The sequence below is a fragment of the Myripristis murdjan genome, chromosome 17 (assembly GCF_902150065.1).
Source record: "Myripristis murdjan chromosome 17, fMyrMur1.1, whole genome shotgun sequence".
NCBI lineage: Eukaryota > Metazoa > Chordata > Actinopteri > Holocentriformes > Holocentridae > Myripristis > Myripristis murdjan.
In genome coordinates, this window is record NC_043996.1 from 17557512 (window position 1) to 17576354 (window position 18843).

At 44.2% G+C, this 18843-nt stretch overlaps 2 protein-coding genes across 7 annotated transcripts in view; one reads left to right on the top strand and one right to left on the bottom strand.

Annotated features, from left to right (window-relative positions):
- Nucleotides 1-3945: 3945 nt before the first annotated feature.
- On the top strand, nucleotides 3946-10197 carry map6d1 (MAP6 domain containing 1). The gene is made up of 3 exons (XM_030074584.1): nucleotides 3946-4701; nucleotides 5298-5622; nucleotides 9586-10197. Exons 1-3 carry the CDS (start codon nucleotides 4157-4159, stop codon nucleotides 9661-9663), a joined length of 948 nt encoding a protein of 315 aa, XP_029930444.1. The 5' UTR covers nucleotides 3946-4156; the 3' UTR covers nucleotides 9664-10197.
- A 773-nt stretch (nucleotides 10198-10970) lies between these two features.
- The window catches only part of yeats2 (YEATS domain containing 2), a 30754-nt gene continuing 22881 nt past the window's right edge, over nucleotides 10971-18843 (bottom strand). For 4 of the 6 annotated variants that reach the window (XM_030073704.1, XM_030073699.1, XM_030073703.1 and 1 more), the window contains 9 exons: nucleotides 18503-18658; nucleotides 18151-18313; nucleotides 17614-17690; nucleotides 17404-17483; nucleotides 16201-16405; nucleotides 14223-14458; nucleotides 13868-13942; nucleotides 13560-13633; nucleotides 10971-12560 (listed from right to left, as the gene is read on the bottom strand). In XM_030073704.1, coding sequence (XP_029929564.1) covers nucleotides 12452-12560; nucleotides 13560-13633; nucleotides 13868-13942; nucleotides 14223-14458; nucleotides 16201-16405; nucleotides 17404-17483; nucleotides 17614-17690; nucleotides 18151-18313; nucleotides 18503-18658 — 1175 coding nt within the window. In that variant the 3' untranslated portion in view covers nucleotides 10971-12451. The remainder of the gene's footprint in view (nucleotides 12561-13559; nucleotides 13634-13867; nucleotides 13943-14222; nucleotides 14459-16200; nucleotides 16406-17403; nucleotides 17484-17613; nucleotides 17691-18150; nucleotides 18314-18502; nucleotides 18659-18843) is intronic. The other 2 variants (XM_030073700.1, XM_030073702.1) reach the window with 2 other exon arrangements.

The following is an 18843-nucleotide window of genomic DNA, read 5'->3' on the forward strand; positions in this document are numbered from 1 at the left end:
CCAGCAGACAGCAGTGATAAGCATTATCATTTTGAAAGCCGCGTCATCTGTAATGGCATTGAGAGGAAGAGGACGTGAAGCTAGTAGATAATTGTCTGACTGCCAGCAAGAAGTAGATTAGGCTCACTTATTTGACTAGTCTGATGTGCCGCTCGCTGGTGACAGCTCCAGCAGCAAGGGTGACAGCCATGAACAGTACAGGCAGGCCGGGGCTTACAACCAGCTGCCGGACCCCTCGCCCTGAGGTGGAGGCTGTAATGAATTTTACTTGATTACTTTTTTTGAATAAATATATATAACCATCACTTATGTTACCCACTTAAGTCTCAATGCACCTTGAACACTCTAGGTCATATGTTTGGCTACTGATTTATTGATTTTATCTGAGCATTTAACATGGTACAGCCTAGTATCTTGGTCACAAAAGTGGGTGACAACCCCTATATTTGAAAGTGGTATTCCTTATTTTTAACTAATCACACCCAGCGTATAAGCCTAGATGGAGCTCTGTCATAAACAAGATCATTGAGCACAGGTCCCCTCAGGGCTGTGTGAGCTCTCCCATCTTATTCACACCGTCCACTAATGACTGCACAAGTACTCAGTCTGGTAACTATATAATTTAATTGTCAGGCAACACTGTGATTCTTAGTTTATTGTGTAAGGACAATCGTTTTTTACGAGAGTGGTGAGTGGTGGAGTGACAGTGATCTGATGACAGTCACTTCATCTTCAATGTGAAAAAGACCCTAGACAATGTATGTTTTTTGGGGACATTGCTACTTTAAATGAGAAATAAAAGCATACAGTGAACAGCATTTTTGGCTTATGGGAGATCCTGCAGACTCAAAAGACATGTTTATGCTCAAACATGTCCATCCCCATTCATTCACACATGCAATGTCATTTTATCCCCTGCAGATGGTAGTGTCACACTGCTATTTTCAAATTGTTTCAATGCACTGGAAAATGCTCAGTATGTGTCATAATATCCTATCATCCTCCTATAATTATTATTTTAGCAGCTCTAGCTTTGTCCTCCTCCTCCACACTGGAGTGCCATTCTGTTGTTATCTATACCACTGCAGGGTAGGACTGTGACAATCCTCTGTTATCCTAGATGTGGTGACTATTCACTCTGAAAACTGGGGCTTAACCCATTTTATTGCACTGCTTATTTATCTGAAAGTCAAGGGAAATAGATATCTCATACATATTGGATAATTTCAATATTACCATTCAGTTTTATCACAGGCCCAGGAGGAAATACACAAAGGCAAGACATGAATATCTTCATTAAATGCAAAATGTTTTTGTCAGCGAGCCGTAGTCCATGGAGTTTGGTGTGATGTCAGTCCCTTTCGGCTTCAGGCTGTGTTTGGGATTAAGTAACAATGGTTCATGTCTCAGTATTAGTATGGCTACAGCATCACCAACTTTCCGTTCTTTCAAAAAGACTGACATATGAGCCTCTGATCTTTGTTGTCTTTCCTGCAGGAAGGTCAGTGCTGCCCCTTTCTCCATTTTCTCTCATCTTTGTTTTGAGTTTATCACTGAGCAAGAAGCACCTGGACATTTTTGTCCTCTGGGTGTTCATCCCCCTCAGTCTGTAGACTGGAGACTTGGGGGAGAGTAAGATCTCAACTCTGGCCACCACAGGAGCCATTTGGAGGTCCTCTTTGTGCAAGAGAAGGATGCATCTTGTTATCTGTCTACCCCTTGCTTTTTACAGTCTTGGACATTTTCAGCATCTTTCTCCATCATTCCAGTTGATTCTGACCAAAATCTTGTCAACTGCTTAATCACAGAGCTAATTACATCCCACTTGTCAGGGTGCATGGCCCTCCATTACTGTCCTAAAAGGCCTAATGGATGTGAGATGCATAACATTTTTGCTGTAATGAGCCAGTAAAACATGTTCATGGAAATGAGATGAAGTCATACCTTTCTTTTACAGATTCAGTGCTACTGTGGCCATTGCTGTAGTATGTTCATGTGCACCATGTCTACATGCACAGCAGTGTAAAGCAGTGAAAAAATAAATAGTGTTCTCAGGCCATGGATAAACTGAAAACATACTATTTAAATATGCACCATTACAGAGTGAGCATCAATATGTTGAAAAAACATATGCTTTGGGCACTTTGTGAGGTTGATTTTTAACTGTGATTTGGCCTTATAGTCAGGCAAGATCAGAGTAGCTTTGTAGTGATGAGACAGACAAGATTTTGGTCAGAATTAATTGGTAAAATGGAAAATTATAGGGAAATATGGTCCAGGTTGAAAATGGACCAGCACAACTCCTTCATGAACAGAGAGTTCTTCTGCACCTTAAGGCTGCTCCTGTGCATTTCCAACTCAATCATCCTTCATGCTACAAGTTGATGGTAACCATGGTCACCCTATGCCCTTACTTGTTGGTGTGTAAAAGTTGTCCACAGCTGGCAGCTTGGCTAGCATTGCCAGTTACATACTAGAGTTGTGAGGCACAAGCATTGGCGTTGTTCATCAAACAGTTACAGCTGTATGATCTGTTGGTGTGAACAGGCATAAAGAGAACTTGAACTCACTGTTGAACTTATCGTTTGCTCAGATACAGGAGCCTCACTTCACTTTTACTGCAGAGAGATATTGGTTTTACAGAGCTGTAACCTAAAGCTGCTCTGCTGTTTCCCTTTGAGAAGCAAGCAACTCTTCAAAGTGAAGAGTTCCTCTTTCCCTCTCCCACTTACTGTGATGGGAAGCTGCTCCTCTGATTTCTTGAGTGCATCAAGTGCCATCCTGCTAACTTCATGCAGGCACTTCCCCTCCATTTCACACTCACTGAACTGTGATTAACTCTGTTTCTCCACATCAATTTGGTCCTAAGAGCCTTCCTGCTGTTATCATTTACAGTTTCTCCATTTTATTGCCAATCCTGCACCAGCTATCATTAAAGAAGCCAAAGCACTTCTCATCTCTTCATCCATGGAATTGCTAATTCCACTATTGAGTGGCTCCAGACTCCGGCTGTCTATGAAAGAAAGGAGTGGTGTTGAGGACGAGCTGCTGCCTTGGTGGGCCAAGGCACATGCTTTATGCTCATGAGAGATGCTTCAGGGTTGATATTCAGAGTACCTTATCCAAGTGTATCCTCCTGTTCCTTGCAGCTTAATAATGATGCTGCTCTTCAACAACTGCCTGTTCCTCCCCATATAACGGCCATATTAAAAAACTACTATCTCCAATAGGCCCTAGAATTGAGACACTGTAACAGCATTTGACTAATTAAATAATACATTAACAAATGGATTTCATTTTGAAAGCAAGTGGTTAAATACAGAGCAAGTCAGTCAATATGGGCCGCAGTAAGGCTTTGCCTCTGCTTGTTCTCGGGGATAAACTTCATGAACTCGACTGAAATGAAACAGCTCGAGGCACAATGAGGATTAAGAGGCAATGATCACAAATTCTGCTGCTATTAAAAAACGAGATTAAAGAGCCTGTGCATTATTTCAATTAAAAAATCATTCTCCACACACATCCACCCTGCCCTTGAGCTCAGGATGCGCCGGGTTTGATGAGATTTAAAATCAGCTGTCAACCAGCCCTTTCTACTACCTTTCACGCTGCAGATTAATTATGTAACCTCAGCCTACTGGCAACACATTAGAACCACGTTTATGTCAGTGGTTCACATATAGTATAGTGTGGTCCTGGAAAAATATGTTTTTAATCAGGATTTATTTTATTTCAGTGTACGAGAAATATGCGGGAAAATAAATAACGGGTTGATTATGAATCTTTGGGGCTGATGTGGACACTCTGGATCCGGATGGAGATGCGGATAATAATTTGCGATGGATTTCTCTGCATCGTGGAGGCACTATCACAGACCACGTGAGAGGAATATTCAATGACGGTAGCCGGCAGACAGCGGCTCCGGTTCATCTGTGCTGGCACTCCGCTGCTGCTGACATGGACACTTGGACACGGCGCAGTCTCGCTCCCAGTGTCCCAGCAATGGACACCTACACGCAGGGCGACACTGTGCCTGAATGTAACCTTTGATCTCCATCGTTTCCCTTCTTTTCTGTTTCTTTTTTTCTTTTCTGTTTGATTTCTTTGCTCTCATCTCCGCTGTTTGTTTTGCTTTCCAAGTCAAACAGTTTGGGGAATGGCTTGGCCGTGCATCAGCAGGGTGTGCTGTCTGGCTCGCTTCTGGAATCAGTTCGACAAATCGGACCTCTCAGTCCCGCTGACCATCCAGAACTACTCGGATATCGCCGAGCAAGAGGTGCGATCTGTCACCAAGCAGGTCTCCAACACGGACCATCCCCCGAGGAATAGTTTCTCAACCCCGGACCACCGTGATGGCTCCCCACAAGCGCCCGGCGACGGCCCAGGGACCCGGGGGTCGCTAAGGGGGCGGAGGGAGCCCAGTTACAAGCCCCGGGAGGACTACCACCCGCCCGGTGTGCCTTTCCCCAGCGTTACTCAGTACAAGCAGGATTTCAAACCCTGGCCCATTCCCAGGAAGGAGAATTTCCCTTGGATTAGTAACGGGGGAAGCAGGGCTGACAGTGTTTCGGACAGCCCGGTGAACACTTACCACAATGCCAACCAAGCACAGGGGGAGAGGGGGGAGAGGGAGGAGCGGGGCAGGGGGCAGAAGTGGGGGGACCAGCAGGAGACAGGAGCAGGCAAAACCAGCTCGTACAGGTAGGATGCATCTTCCTGGTGTTTCAGCACCCTGTCACTGTCCACTCCGTCCTGAGGGCAACATGGAGCAAGATGCACGCTGAGTGCAGGAAAACTTGCGGGCATGTGCTGCTGCCTTGCCTGTGCAGTGGTTAATTAGATGCCTTTTGTAAATAATTCATTGATTCCCAGGGTTAACCAGGCTAGCTCATATGGAAATGGGGGCCATCAATAATTCTCTCACACATTTCATTTTATCATCTTGGAGTTCTAGCTAGATGGGAGGTGTATTCATCGGCTAAAATTGTTGAGTTTGCATTTTAGACACACTGCAGGTTAGATGTTGACTCTAGCATGATGAATTATGATAATGATTTGCTGATAACCTCTGGTAATGAATGCATTCTTTAATGATGCTACACACGCATAGTCAAAAAGTCAGTCATTTCACCATTTAGCATTTTCAAATATGTTCAAAGTTGCCTTCCAAACTAGCACTTCACAAGCAATCAGATACAAGCTTTTGCACATACTGAATATACTCTACGCTCTCTACATAGAGAGTTCTGCTCCACCTCTCCCTCCTTCAGCCTACTGACGCCACTCTCTCCCCTCAGGCAAGAGTACCGGCCATGGACAGGGGTGAGACCAGCAAAAAGTGCAAGGAAAAATCCCCCAGCTCCATATGCCAGCCCAGGGAACAAGGCCACGCACCTCCCACCTGAGACCAGCTACCAGGCTGCCTACAGTGGCGAGGTTCACAGGTCCATAGGGCTGCACCAGGCGGACCACATCCCCTCAACTATTGCCAACATCCAGCCCACGTCTGTCCCCCAGCCCATCCCAGCTCCCATCCCAGCTACTGCCGCCCCCAGCCCTTGCAGCCTCCAGCACAGCAGCCTGCCCGAGAGGACCGACCTCAGTCTAAGAACCAAGGGAGAGGTGAGTGTAGACAGCACAACGACTCTTGCTGTGGAAGAACTTGTGTTTCTCTGCAAGCCCAACATTTTCCATCCATTTGTCTTTCATGTAGTGAGTCACACAGACCTGCACTGAAAGCAAAAGAACAGACTGCAACAATACCGCCTCAAAATCAGTATTACCAGCACTCTCGTTCTTTTCACAGCCTGTTAAAAAGCCTAGCAACACACCACACGTACTGCAAAGCAAAGGATTTGAAGCATTCAAGTGGAGAGGACACATTATGCACATTACTTATCGCAGGACTGGATGTTTCAAAGTAGTTTTCAAGCTACAGGTATAAATTGCAGTACGCTCCTGAAAGTCATCTTCACTCTTGTCCCAGGTGGCCTGTTGCTGTTGGGGCGCCTTGCAGAAGTGATACAGCATGTCCCTAAGCAGCTCAAAGTGACCCAGCTGTTTAAAACAGGCCATGTACTGTATTAGGTAACACTCTGCTGGTGCTCCACTCATTACTTTGACCTGAATAGAAGAGGCTTGACGGGAACAGAAAAGTAAATATTCACATGATTGGACATTTTGTCCCAGATTTGTGTTCTCAGAGATAATGAGACAGAGAGACAGGCAGACAAAGAGACAGATGTACAGTTAGATTGACATTTTTTAAAACTAGACATGCTGAAACTAACTAAAACAAGGCAAGAGGATTTACTTAGGAAGCTGAGAACTAATCAATTTGGTCAGGTTGTTTGAGATTACTGTAGGCTAAACTGGGTGAGGGGACGGATTCCCTTTCCCCTCTCCCCTCCCCTGGGTGGTGTTACTCAGGTCATTTGTGGCGTGACAGCAAGCTAAACAGTTTTTGGGAATCTCCAGAGGTTTAGTGCCATCCCTCCTCCCCGCCCACGCCACACGGTGCCATCTGTCATTTGAGAGCAGGGGCTGTGATGAGCTGGGCCAGGCTCAGCTAGTTTGATGTGACATATGTGGGCGTGCAAACACAGAGACGCTGGCCGGCCAGCCAATTGTCATCTCTGCTATCTCACACTGACATGCATCTGGGAGAGACCTTTAGGAAATGTAGTTTGGGGGAACAAACAGCACCATTTGCCCTCTCTCCTGCATCATCAGTTTTTTTTTTTTTTTTTTTTTTTTTGAGCGAGGGTTTCCAAAAAAAGCAATCACTGCATGAATGGAAAACCGGATGACCTTTTGGCCATTTGCGTAATTTTCTGAATTATGGCTGCTCTATTTTGATGTCTTTGGAGCCTTTATGTACCTTGGTGTTCTGTGTGATGCTGGTGGAGGTCGATATGAGCCGTGTCAATGGTAGGTCACAGGCTCTATTAATATCACTGGCCCAGTTGGAGTGTGAGTTCACAGTACATTAAGAAGGGATGATGGTGGTTGGCAGTATGCTGGGCCATGGGTACATTACAGTGTACATTACAGTAAAAATAATGCCTAGAAGCTATAAAGCTCCCAACCTCACCCTTGAAACAGACATACTTGCATGCATTCAGGATTACACACATATGTGCACACATATACAAATCAGTGTGGCCCAGCCTGTCAGTATTGATGCATCTTCATTGGCCACAACACAATCTGCCAGTGTGACACAAACTGGCCTGGAAGAGATCAAGTCGATCTTGGATTATCCACCCCAGTCACCAACTGCCCACTCACTGCCAGCTCATTATTGACTCACTGCCCCCTTACAGAGGAGCATAACCGTGCACTACACATCTCATTCCACCACACAGTACACTGGCTAGGGATGTTTTGTTGGGATTTGTCTGTGGAGGACCTTCAAATCATGTGAATTCTGTGCTTGATGCAATTTGCAACATTTATGACACCAAGCTGTGTTATCACCAGAGAGTCACCGGAGAGTCAGGCTGCTTATCTAATGTTATGGCAAAATAACTCAACCAGCAGCACTGACTGTATCCATTCATTTTAAGACTTAATGGCAAAGATCTAAATAAGCCGCTGAAATCGAAATTGTCTGCTTTTGATGATGAAGGAGTCGGGGGCCATTAAAAGCTCATTATTGGGCAAATCAGTTTGTTCAGTTGTGCTCTCCCCCACCTAAAAGATAAAGTAATGGACTTGTAGCCATCTCTAATTCAACATTACGCTGCAGGGAAAATCAGGCAATTCGCTGCCAGGCAATGTTGATACTTTTTTGTGCTGAGGAAAGGCGTGTTTTGTTGAACTCCATGAGGGCGAGGATTTGTTAAATGGGAGTGCGAGCTGTGAAATGAGGGAAAGAACCGCCGTTAAACCTTGTCCGCCTGGCGTGAACGAGTGCACCAGGCTGCAGCGCTGAGCTCACAGCAGGGAGGGAAGTGGTGTGTGTGTGTGTGTGTTTGGAATCAGGCAGGCCCGGCAACCGCAACACAAGGGAGACAGATTTGCAAAGATGGACTCTATAATCCAGAGTGTGTCAGGGATGAACAAGGAAAAACCACTGAATGGGCAACACATTTAGCACAGAGAATGAATACCACAGCAGGGGAACGCATTGTTCATGTTTAGGTATTCTAAGAGACATTCCTGGTTGTTTTGTTCCTTTTTACTTGGCTTAGAGGTAGCATTCCCCTGACATTTTGGTACAATGGTTTGAGAGCTCCCAGGCAATTCTCCTTGAACTTTTGAATATAATGTATAGGAACACTCTTGTTTTTCATATGCTATAGTGACACAGATGCACAGTACAGGGATGGAAATGGCTTTCAACTGCATAAACAGCGGGTAAGACAGTCTACAGGGACAATACATCCTGAAATTCACCTTCCTCCGCACTCATTCGATCCTTTTTCCTCTTCATTTTCTCTCTTTCCGTTCACCTCCTCCATTCCCTCATGCATTCTCTTCCTTTCTCTGTCTTTCTCCTCTCCCTTTGCATCCCTCAAGCCTGGCCTTTCTGTCTATTTTCTCTCTCCCCCCCCGTTCCTTTCACTTGGACCTTTTCCCTTTTCCCACGCTGCCGGGACTACAGGAGTCATCTGTGCCAAGTTGGCAGGGCTCTGGCAGGGAGAGAGGGTGAGCTTCATAGTAAGAGCAATGCAGAGGGAAGGGGGGCACCAAAAGGCAAAATGAGTGTGAAGAAAACAAGGTAGGGGGAAAGAGGAGAGAGGGAAAGAGTTGCAATAGAGACATGTTTTGGTGATGAAGACAAAAAGGGGGGAGGGAGCAAGACAGAATTGAATGGCAGATGATGGATCATTTGCCTTTCTGGTAAAGTGTGATGTTGCAGTGGTTTGCGGTCTTCTTCAGCATGAATCTAATTTAGGAGAGAGGCAGACCTGGCTGCTACACAGAGTGGAAAAGACACTGTGTGGGAGGGGAAGTGAAGGGGGGGTGAGCACATGCGCACACACACACACACACACACACACACACAAACTTTGACAGCTTTTACAGAGTGTACATGTACACAATCCTCCTTCCACCCACGTCGCTGCGCAGTCACATTGAGTGTACTGCCGGGACAGAAAGCCTACAATCTCCATAGATTTCTGCTCTGGGCGTTTAATGAAAGTTACCCTATACGTCACGGCTAGGAAAGTGAATTGAAATAGCCTGGCCCATTTTCACAGACTCATCCGGTAATTGCTAGAAAGAAAAGAATATGGGCAACATCTCACCGTTACGGGCCATTTATTTGACACAGCCTAGATAGATTCCGGTAAGGTTTTGAGAACAGCTGCCATCAGCAGAACAGAGCGCCACTAAGCAGGGAGTGGTGATGTAGTGAGGCTGCCGGCGCCCCGACAGCAGACCTGATGCTCTTTGACTGCACAGCTCAGCCAGTCTCCTCTCATTTCACGTGTCCAGTGTTGAGCAGCACCACAGCTGCTGCTCTCTCCTGTGGCAAACGCTCCCTCTGATCACCTCACAACCTGCTGTTATACCCCGGGCCATCCCAGCGCTCACTGCTCTGCCTCCGTCTGTCTCTCTCCTCCCTCCTCTCAGGAACAGCTGGTGAGGACCAAGCTCCCTCCGAACCCCTCAGCCGTCTTTCAGAGTGGGTCGCGGGTCTTCAACATCTGACCGCTGGCTCCGATCATCAAGCATTCCAATTTTGGCCAGCTCAGTTTAAAGGAACCAACAGGGGAATGTTTTCAGTCCATTCCACACCACAAGAAATCTATGCAAGGGAATGTAATGCCCTGTCAGTGCATCTGGACAGGCAAAGTCTGTGGAGTGAGTGAAAAACAGATGCCACATAGAGACACCCCCCCCACCCTCTTACAATTCTTTCTGCCCCTATACTGCTATGGAAATGAATATGCATGTAACTAATTTGAAAATAAGCTTTTTTTCAGCATTGTAGACACAAGAACCTGGCTGCTCCATGTGTTTGTGTGTATGTGAGTGCATACGTGTGCACCTGTTGACTGGATTTTTTTTTCTTTCTTCCTCCTTCTACTGTACTGTTGACTCTGCTCCAATAATGACCAAGATCACAGTTTGTCACTTAAGTGTGTATGCTCAAAGCACTCTGTTTGCCCTTTGGTGTTGCTAAGAAATCTGCTAGTCTTTTATTAACGTAAAAAGGCAAAAAAAAAAAAAAAAAAAAAAAAGTTTCCTCTGTATTCATTTAGTTTACTATTTGAGAAAGTATTGTTCGATCTTTTATTTTGTAAACCTGTTGTTTAAGAATATAAAAAAGCCAATATAATGTGAGCAAAATTACAATAAAAGAATATTAGGTTCTTAGTGGTTGAGTTTTTTTTTTTTCTTCAGTGGTCACTATTCATGAGATGTACTGTTTGGAATAAACAAAATTTCCTGACACACTGCAAAAACTCAAAATCTTACCAAGAATATTTGTCTTATTTCTAGTCAAAATATCTCATTACACTTAAAATAGCATTTGCAAATTTTGAAAATAAAACAAGCAAATTTTCACTTGTTTCAAGTGAATTTTCACTTTTTTCCACTGGCAAATTTTGCCAATGAAACAAGCAAATTTTCAAGTCAAAATTCACTTGAAACAAGTGAAAATTGTCTAAAAACAAGTTACTTCTGAGATGATCATGTCTTATTTTAAGTGATATTTTGACTAGAAATAAGACAATTATTCTTAGTTTTGAGTTTTTGCAGTGCATGCAGTTATCTTTAAGTAGGAGATAGCTGCCTCAAGAAACTGTCACAGAACACACACTTTTCAGAAATCAACATTATGACTCTCAGGTTCTTAATTCTGCTGGCACATCTTTGCCCGGTTTAGTCAATAAGCGCTTTGCTGTCAGTCCATTCCAGGTCATTACCTACAATTTATCCTCACTGAGTTCATCAGAAATCCAAAGAAACGAAATGTTGGCACGCCCAAGCATTTGACAACCACTCGGTGATGTAAGCAGGCTTTTGCTTTTTTATTACAAGAATATTGATTATATATATTTTTTGGTGTGCACTGAAAAATGAAAATACAATATTTAGGTATTCTCTACACTAATTTGGTCAAACAGGCGTCACAGCCACCCAGGCAAAACACTTACACTCACCTCATTCACACATTAACATAATGCAAAGCTTAACAGACTGAATTTCCGACAAAACACCCCCTTCGGTCTTCAGTTATTTGTATCAGCTGACAAAACACATATTAGCATTCACATCCAAACCAATTAACTACCCTAATGAGCACATCCAGTACCCACCACAAATTCATAAGCACATGCTACTGTTAGGGCATTACTGTTTGCAGGTGTTGATGATATATATAAAAATAAAACAGGAATTGAGACACCATCTATTTCATGTTGGTCATGTACACTGTACACTGCATGGTGGATACATTACGGTGGTTAAACAAAACACTAAACAGTACTTGAGCTGGCTATCAAATGTGGTCCATAAAAACAGCTTTCGTGAACTCGTGATTCTTACAGAGGCTTGATAACATTAGCCAAGAGTTTTCTCAGTAGATATGATGAAGATATGACCGCCATTGTCTATGTCATTATCTTAACACAGAAATCAGAGCTCCAACTTGCAATAAGAAGCAGCCACCCTTCTGAGCAAACCTTGGATTACAGTGGCTACTTGCAAGGTTTGGTTATGACTACAGATCACTGATTGTTGATGGCAATGACGCCTCTGAACAGATATGTCGGTTTCATAAAAGAATTTAAAACATTAATTCTTCAAAATTCTTCTTCATATGGCTAGCTGGGAAATACTGTTCATGAAATACCCCGGACAAGGTAGCTCAATTAATAGAGGCCTCTAAGATTGAGATGTCCCAGACTGTTTCCTTTTCCATAACTCAAATCTGTGAGTCAGTTCCTCCGGCGAGCAGAGTGACTGAGTGTAATATTGTTCCCAGTCCAGGCGAGGAGGCTGCAGGATTAAGACTGGTGGAAGGGACAGTTGTCTGCTGCTATCGTTTCAGCCCTGGAAGTCGCCCCAGCCTGCGTTTCCCCACTGACTCTGTCTGGAAGCAAACACTTAATCACCAAAATAATCTTGTTACGAGGTAAGCAAGAGTGCAACTGCCTCTCAAAATCAAATCGCAGAAGTCCCACAATGCCACTTTTCAAGATATATTAAGACTAAAATGTCACAATATTCTCAGAGTATTTCAAACATTTGTCAGTCCACTGTCGTGCGGCTGCTACGAGAAGCAAGCCCAGCCCTTTTTATGATCAAGTCAGTGAAAACAGTACTTCAGTAACTGTCAGGTGTGACACGACCATTTCAGCAACAGGATGAACTCCGGCTGCGAGGATTCACGGGGTTCGGTCGTTCGCTCCAAGTGCAGAATCCTGCTCCTCCTCTGTTGAGGTTTGGACAGTCATTGCCACTCTGTGTGTGCGTGTCTTGGTGTGCATCAGTTGTCCTTAGCCAGGTAACCCATGTGTATGTTGGTGAGAAAGTCGCAGGTGGGGATGCTGCTGACTGCCTGGTGCACGTTCATGGCTGTGATCTCTCTGGGAGCCCTGGAAAAACCATGTAACACGATCAAGAATGTGAGCCGGACTCTCAACATGGGAAATCTGCTTCATATCAGCTGGAACAACACTTTTGAAGATTCATTATCATTTATCTGTATATTGTTTTGTTCAATACTCAGTTCTGATTGGCCAATGAGGGTATTCTGAGCTCTGTTATTTCTGCGTTACAGGCTGCTGTTTCACATCTAATACATCACTCCACAGGGACACGTCTCATCACATCACCACTTGCTTACTGCAGACAAACACTCATGAAATATATATAGATTTTTTTATGTAATGATTTTTTTTGCAACGTGTTGGGGGCAGAATATCTACTTTGATAAATGTACTTAAAATATTAAGAACTACTAATTGTTTATATGACCACCTGGGAAATACTGCTCATGAAAAACCTCTCAGGTCAGGACAAGGTAGTTGTTTTTTACAGTTGCAGTCCTAAATTTGTAAATCACTTGTAATGAAATCATTTTCAATCAGTATTTTGTATCAAGTAATTGATATATTTGGCAATTAATCATACAAGAGGAACAGTATGCAGGCACTGGAGCCTTAGTTCACTGTTGGGGCCTTTTTTGTGATAATGACTGACTTGCTGTGGTGGGTGGGTGTGGGTATCTAAAGTACTTCATTTTGATTCTGCCTAACCTCTACAGTGTCATTTTACCTGAATGCAGTTGTATAATGCTCTTTTAAACTGAAATATGACAATTTGGTGGCTGTCTAATGTGCAGTCAAATTAAGTTTTTAGGAAAAAATAACATTAAATTTCATTGTAGCTCTTCTGGAAGATTATTATATGCTGTAACCCATGTCTGATGAACAAACACACCAAACCTCCAAATAGCTTGGGCCGGCCCCAGATATGACAGCGCATAAAAGTAAAGAAATGGAGTGCTAAGCAGGTTATGTTAGGAAAAAAAAAAAAAAAAAAACACACACACACACACAAAAACAAAAACAAAAACAGAGTGTATTTCTGACCTGTTCTGAGGGGATTTGGCATATGCCCCAGCCAGAGCTTCTCTCAGGATGTCACTGGCAAATTGTTCTGTAGCCTGCAGCATGTGTACACACACACACACACACACACACACACACACACACACACACACACACACACACACACACACACAGAGTCATTACTCACATAGAAAATCAGTTTCTAGTACAGTACAAGGAGAGATACACAAACTGTATGCAGTGTGCATGTCCAGGGGATGCTACGGTAATAATGACTTATTCCACTGTAAATGAACAGCTCTTTTGCCCTGGCCTGTGTTGTGACCGACCTTGAGAATCATGGCTTCAACCACGGGAGCAAACACATTCTTCTCCACCTCCACTGGCTGGAAGGCTACCCCGATCTGAAAGCGTAGGAAAGATTCAGAGAGAGGTGAATAAGGGGGCGCAGCTTCTGCTTGTCATTCAGTTACAATCCTTTTACTAAAAGCAGCATTACAGAAGGGAGGATATTTTGGGTGGGATTCATCCACCTGTATTTGAATAATCTTCAGCAAACAGAATAATCTGAATTTATGAAATCTTTCAGCAAAACCAGCTGCAAGTCATTTCCCCCCAGGAAGAAACCATTTTCACTCTAAATCCGAAAGCCCTCACATCCCAAACCCCAGAGTGGCTCCTGACCTGCTGAGCCGCTTCATTGACAAATTGTGCAGACGGGCAGGGACCCAGGAAGAACTTGGGCTCTGAGTCGGCCTCTTGTTCCTCTTCTTTGACCTTGAGCTTCTGGCAGGGGGGAGTCACAGAGATAATGTCCACTATTTCATCGTCTGCTTCCTCTGGTTCCGTCTTCAGCAGAGTTTGCATCTGCTCCAGCCGCAACACCAGCTCCTCACAGCTGCCCAGGGTTGACGGGCACTCTGTGGATTGATTGATTGATATGTGCATTTAACCGACCGGTGAACAAGCAACAGCATAGCAGCAAGGCAGAAACATCATGCGTTTAAACACTTCATTTTTGAGTGAGGCTGCTTGATGCGTGGGTCTGTTGAGAGGAGAGAATAAAAATGCAGTAATGCAGTAAACGTAAAATGCAGTAAACGTAATGCCAGGCAACCAAATCCTTTTTTCTTTTTTTAACTAACGTCTCATTTTACCAGCTCCGCTATTTCGTGTAATTCAGTAAATCTATGTAGCAAAGACATGGAGAGTGAGAAAAGACAGTGGGGGAGAAGAACATGAACAGCACAGAGTAACGTGTTGTTTGGGCTCAGGCAAGTGTGTGACTCACTGAGCTAAACAGCCTCGTCTCTCACCCTTCAGAGACAAAAGACAGAATTAATTAGGACTGCCTGTGAATACCGGTTCAACAAAACACCAAGGCTGCGCACTAGCCGCCCTCACACACATTACCGGACAGCAAACACATTACTGGACTCACTGGTATCCGCAGAAACACTACACCCACACTTCACACACCCTGGAACACTGAAGGGAAAATATTGATCCACTCTGAGATACTGCGAACAAGAAAGGGCATGCTGTGAAATAACAACCACCACCGGCCAAGCTAAACGATGTCCTGGTAAACGCTACATGCCCAAACACACAGACATCAAGAGATCTTGACGGTGGTGCTGCACAGTGGCCTCGGGTTCCCCTATCCTGCCGCACAAGGGGTGTGAACACACTTGACCACGGTTAAGCCATCAAAGTAGAAGCATACAAGATTATCCCCTGCCCTAGCCTCTCTTTGGTCCTCGCCCATACACACAGACTGCATATCTTTCAGGGTAGGGCTGCATATTGTATAGATTACAGCTGTGGTTATATAATAAATCATCAGAAGTAATGGTTAGTGCATTCCATTTAATACTGCTCCTGTATCAATGCATTCGTGTCTTGGAGCCAGTAAACATACAGAAAACTCAAATTTGGATGCTGAAGAGGAAAGAGTGTAACCCTCACTAAACCCTCAACCTTCCACTATATAAATATATAAATACAGACACTATCCTCTATAGAGCAATAGACAAAGCCACCGACATTATCACAGTGACATCAACATGTGTTCATGAAAGAACATGAGGATCACACACTGCTGCCTATAATATATCTATAATTCTATTTTTATGATCACTCAGTAGCCTCTTTGCGGCTGAAAATACGCCCACAGACCCACTTGCCTCTGAAAGAAAAGGGGATGCACTGACTATACAGATCATTTTTGCTATAGATGGGTAGTGCAACCTGGCAGTGGAGCTTGTAATCTGGTGGAGGAAATTAACCTCGCACTGACTTCATTGCCCTTACTTGCTGCCAACATTAGAAGTTACATAATCCAAGGTAAAGTTTATGCTGTCAAAATTATGGTACCTTTTAAAAATTACACATTATTATAAACCGTTTCTTTCCCCAGACCATCACTGAACTGAACACTGTCACCCAATTAATGCACTCACACTTGCTGATGCCTCCCACACATACACTCACATTGTTCACTTTACTACCTCAACCAGTGATATTTATGCAGCACTTGTTAGTTCTTATTGAAAGTCATTTTAGATATTATGCACTGCATCAGGACTTCGTTTTATTCCTGCCTGTATACTCTCAATATATACTGCCATAATGTGGTAATGAACTTAACTGAATCACTCACCAGGCTCGCTGTCTATCTGAGTGAGGATGTCCTCAATGGACTCCTCGTCATTCCTGCGTTGGGGCTCGGGGTCAGGCGGTGTGTAGCCCCTCTGCCGGCACCACTGCACCACCTCTCTGGTCTTTGGGGGAGTGAGGGCCTGCAGACGGGGCGAGTGGTCCAAAACGTCCTGGACAACACGCTTCACTGCCACCGCTCGCTGGAGCTAAACACACATACACACAGATATGCCAACATCTATTATGTAAAAATGTACAATAGGCCTCAATGCCCCGGGTTTGACCATGCACAACTATTTTGTGACGGCACAGCTTTGATGTGTGTACATTCATGTGCACACACAATCTCCCAACAGTCAAGCATAAGCTACTTAAAAGCCAATCGTTTTTAATCCCACATTGTAAAATGGCGTGCTTCAAGTCCTCTGTCTCCTAAGTAAATTCGTAACCTGTAGATTATAAATATCCATGTCTGACCCTGAAATATCAAGTGAGAGGACAGGATGCCGAGACACAGGCTGGTCTACGAGGGCGACTGATGAACTCATTAGGAGGAGATGAGAAGGGACAACCAGGCACAGATACACATCTGACCAGATAAGAGAGGAAGACATGAGGCAAGCAGAAAGCTTGTCGAGTCAGGAGTCCAGAGCCGAGCACACACACTTTACACAGACAGCTCTACACAAAGTGAATTATCACTGACAAGAAACGCATCCTCAACTTGGAAACCAGGTAGTAATAAGACACACGTACTGACACCCTGTGTTGTTGCTGAGTTGGAATTAAACCTTTATCAGGGGAAATATGCTCTGTCTTCACTGGGTACTGTACACCCACAGAGCAGTGAAATGTGTCCAATGTAAGTGTTAATTCTGGGAAAGCGAGCTGATTCTTGACCTTGTGTTTTGATTTTGTAAGCACAGCATAACAGCACTCACTCATGTTTGCAAAAACTGTGGTGAGCATGTTAAACTGTTTGTCTAATTTATTGAGAACTGTTGAGACATTTTGATCCTCTCATGTCTATTTTTCCCGAGAAGCATATTTTCACTACTAATGTGCATAATCTCAACAGGAGTGTGATTGTAACTCCAGGTCTGAGACGGCATATCGCTGAGTGACACGGAGAATGTAAAACATAAAATTTTAATTCCTATAATAAAGCACACATACACACACACACACACAAAAAAAAAGTCACCTCTGATGCTCTGCGCTTGCCAATATTCCAAGAATAATACTGCTCTGTAGAGGAGGCACAGAATGGATGGGAATCTTCAGCTAAGCAAACAAACAACAAAAAGATTAGATTATTCGTCAAAACCTGGTCGTCCAAGCATTTAATCTTTGTTTCGCTTTGTGGCAATAGCTCCAAGCATGTCAGCTGGAGGGGAAGGGGAGGCTCACTTACTCTTTTCTGGCACAATCAGAGGGAACTTTTTCACCACAGCAGTGAGCAGCTGCATCATCGTCTCTATGTGCTCAGTGCTGAGGAGAGGAAAGACAAACTGTGAGGCACAGAACCAGAAAACACTCGTTAAAATGCTCGTCAGTGAGAGAAACTGCTTTCCATTAGCAATATGGTATCCGTTTGATCGCTTTCATAAAATGCGGCTTTACTAATCCCCATGGAGCACTTCACCCAACGAGTCAGAGTGGACTTGTTTAAAGTCAAAGTTGTAAAAATATATAGAAAAATGCTGTTGTACTCTTGATGACTCAGTGTTAGTGCAGGTGCAAAGAATTTACTTTGGGGGTAAATTCTGCACACTTCCAAAAAATAACAGGATGAAATCTGTTTCTGCACTTGCACCTTTAACTCTGACATTAAGCCTGTTAGGAATTAAATGTGATTAATTTGGCTATGTTTTGATGCTGCTATTTTTTGGCGGCATGCAGAATTTCCTTTTATTCTAACAGGGAAAGTGGAGCCATAACTCATCCTTACTTGATGAGGTCATGCGTGGAGTTTTCAGCCCCCTGCTCCAGTTTGACGGTGGTCGTTGTCGTGGCACCAGCGCGTGGAGGGTGGATGGAAGTGGAGATCGGAGCAGTCACCGGAGGCGACGGGACCGCAGTGACAGGTGTGCCAGCACCGGGCTCTGTCTTTACTGAGACAGAGAGTGACAGCGGGAAGCAAGTGTGAGAAAAATATTTATTTCAAACAAGATATTATTTTGACTAAGTGAGGGAGAGAAGAGATGATGACTGGGAATGTGTAGGCAAGAGAATAAGAAAACTAGGAAAAGAATGCAAGGAGAGAAGATGTGGTGGGGGAAGGAGCAGGGGTCTCCTCTCACCTTGTGCCAGAGGCAGGGCAAGGGAGGGGGAGGCCTGGCTGGCAGGACTGGGGGAGGGTCCAGCTCCAGCTGCTCCTGGGGTGGTAGTGAGAGATGAGGAGTAGGAGGAGAAAGAGGAGGAGGAAGGAGTACTGGAGACTGGGCCTTTAGACAGTACTACACACAGAAGAAAACACACACACAGGATGCATCAATAGCCTGTACTGCTTAGTAGGCTTTATTAGATGAGAAATGGGGTGGGGGGAGGTGGGCTGTACTAAGGCTTTATACTAGACAGGGAAAATATGACGATACATTCGGCAGTATGTTTATTTCCATATGCATCTCTAATCATGTGACAC

What these genes read in the sequence shown, in the direction of transcription:
- map6d1 (XM_030074584.1), top strand. Translation starts at nt 4,157, where the DNA reads ATGGCTTGGCCGTGCATCAGCAGGGTGTGCTGTCTGGCTCGCTTCTGG. An exon ending in GGCAAAACCAGCTCGTACAG is followed by an intron (nt 4,702 to 5,297) that starts GTAGGATGCATC and finishes CTCTCCCCTCAG; the next exon opens with GCAAGAGTACCGGCCATGGA. An exon ending in GTCTAAGAACCAAGGGAGAG is followed by an intron (nt 5,623 to 9,585) that starts GTGAGTGTAGAC and finishes CCCTCCTCTCAG; the next exon opens with GAACAGCTGGTGAGGACCAA.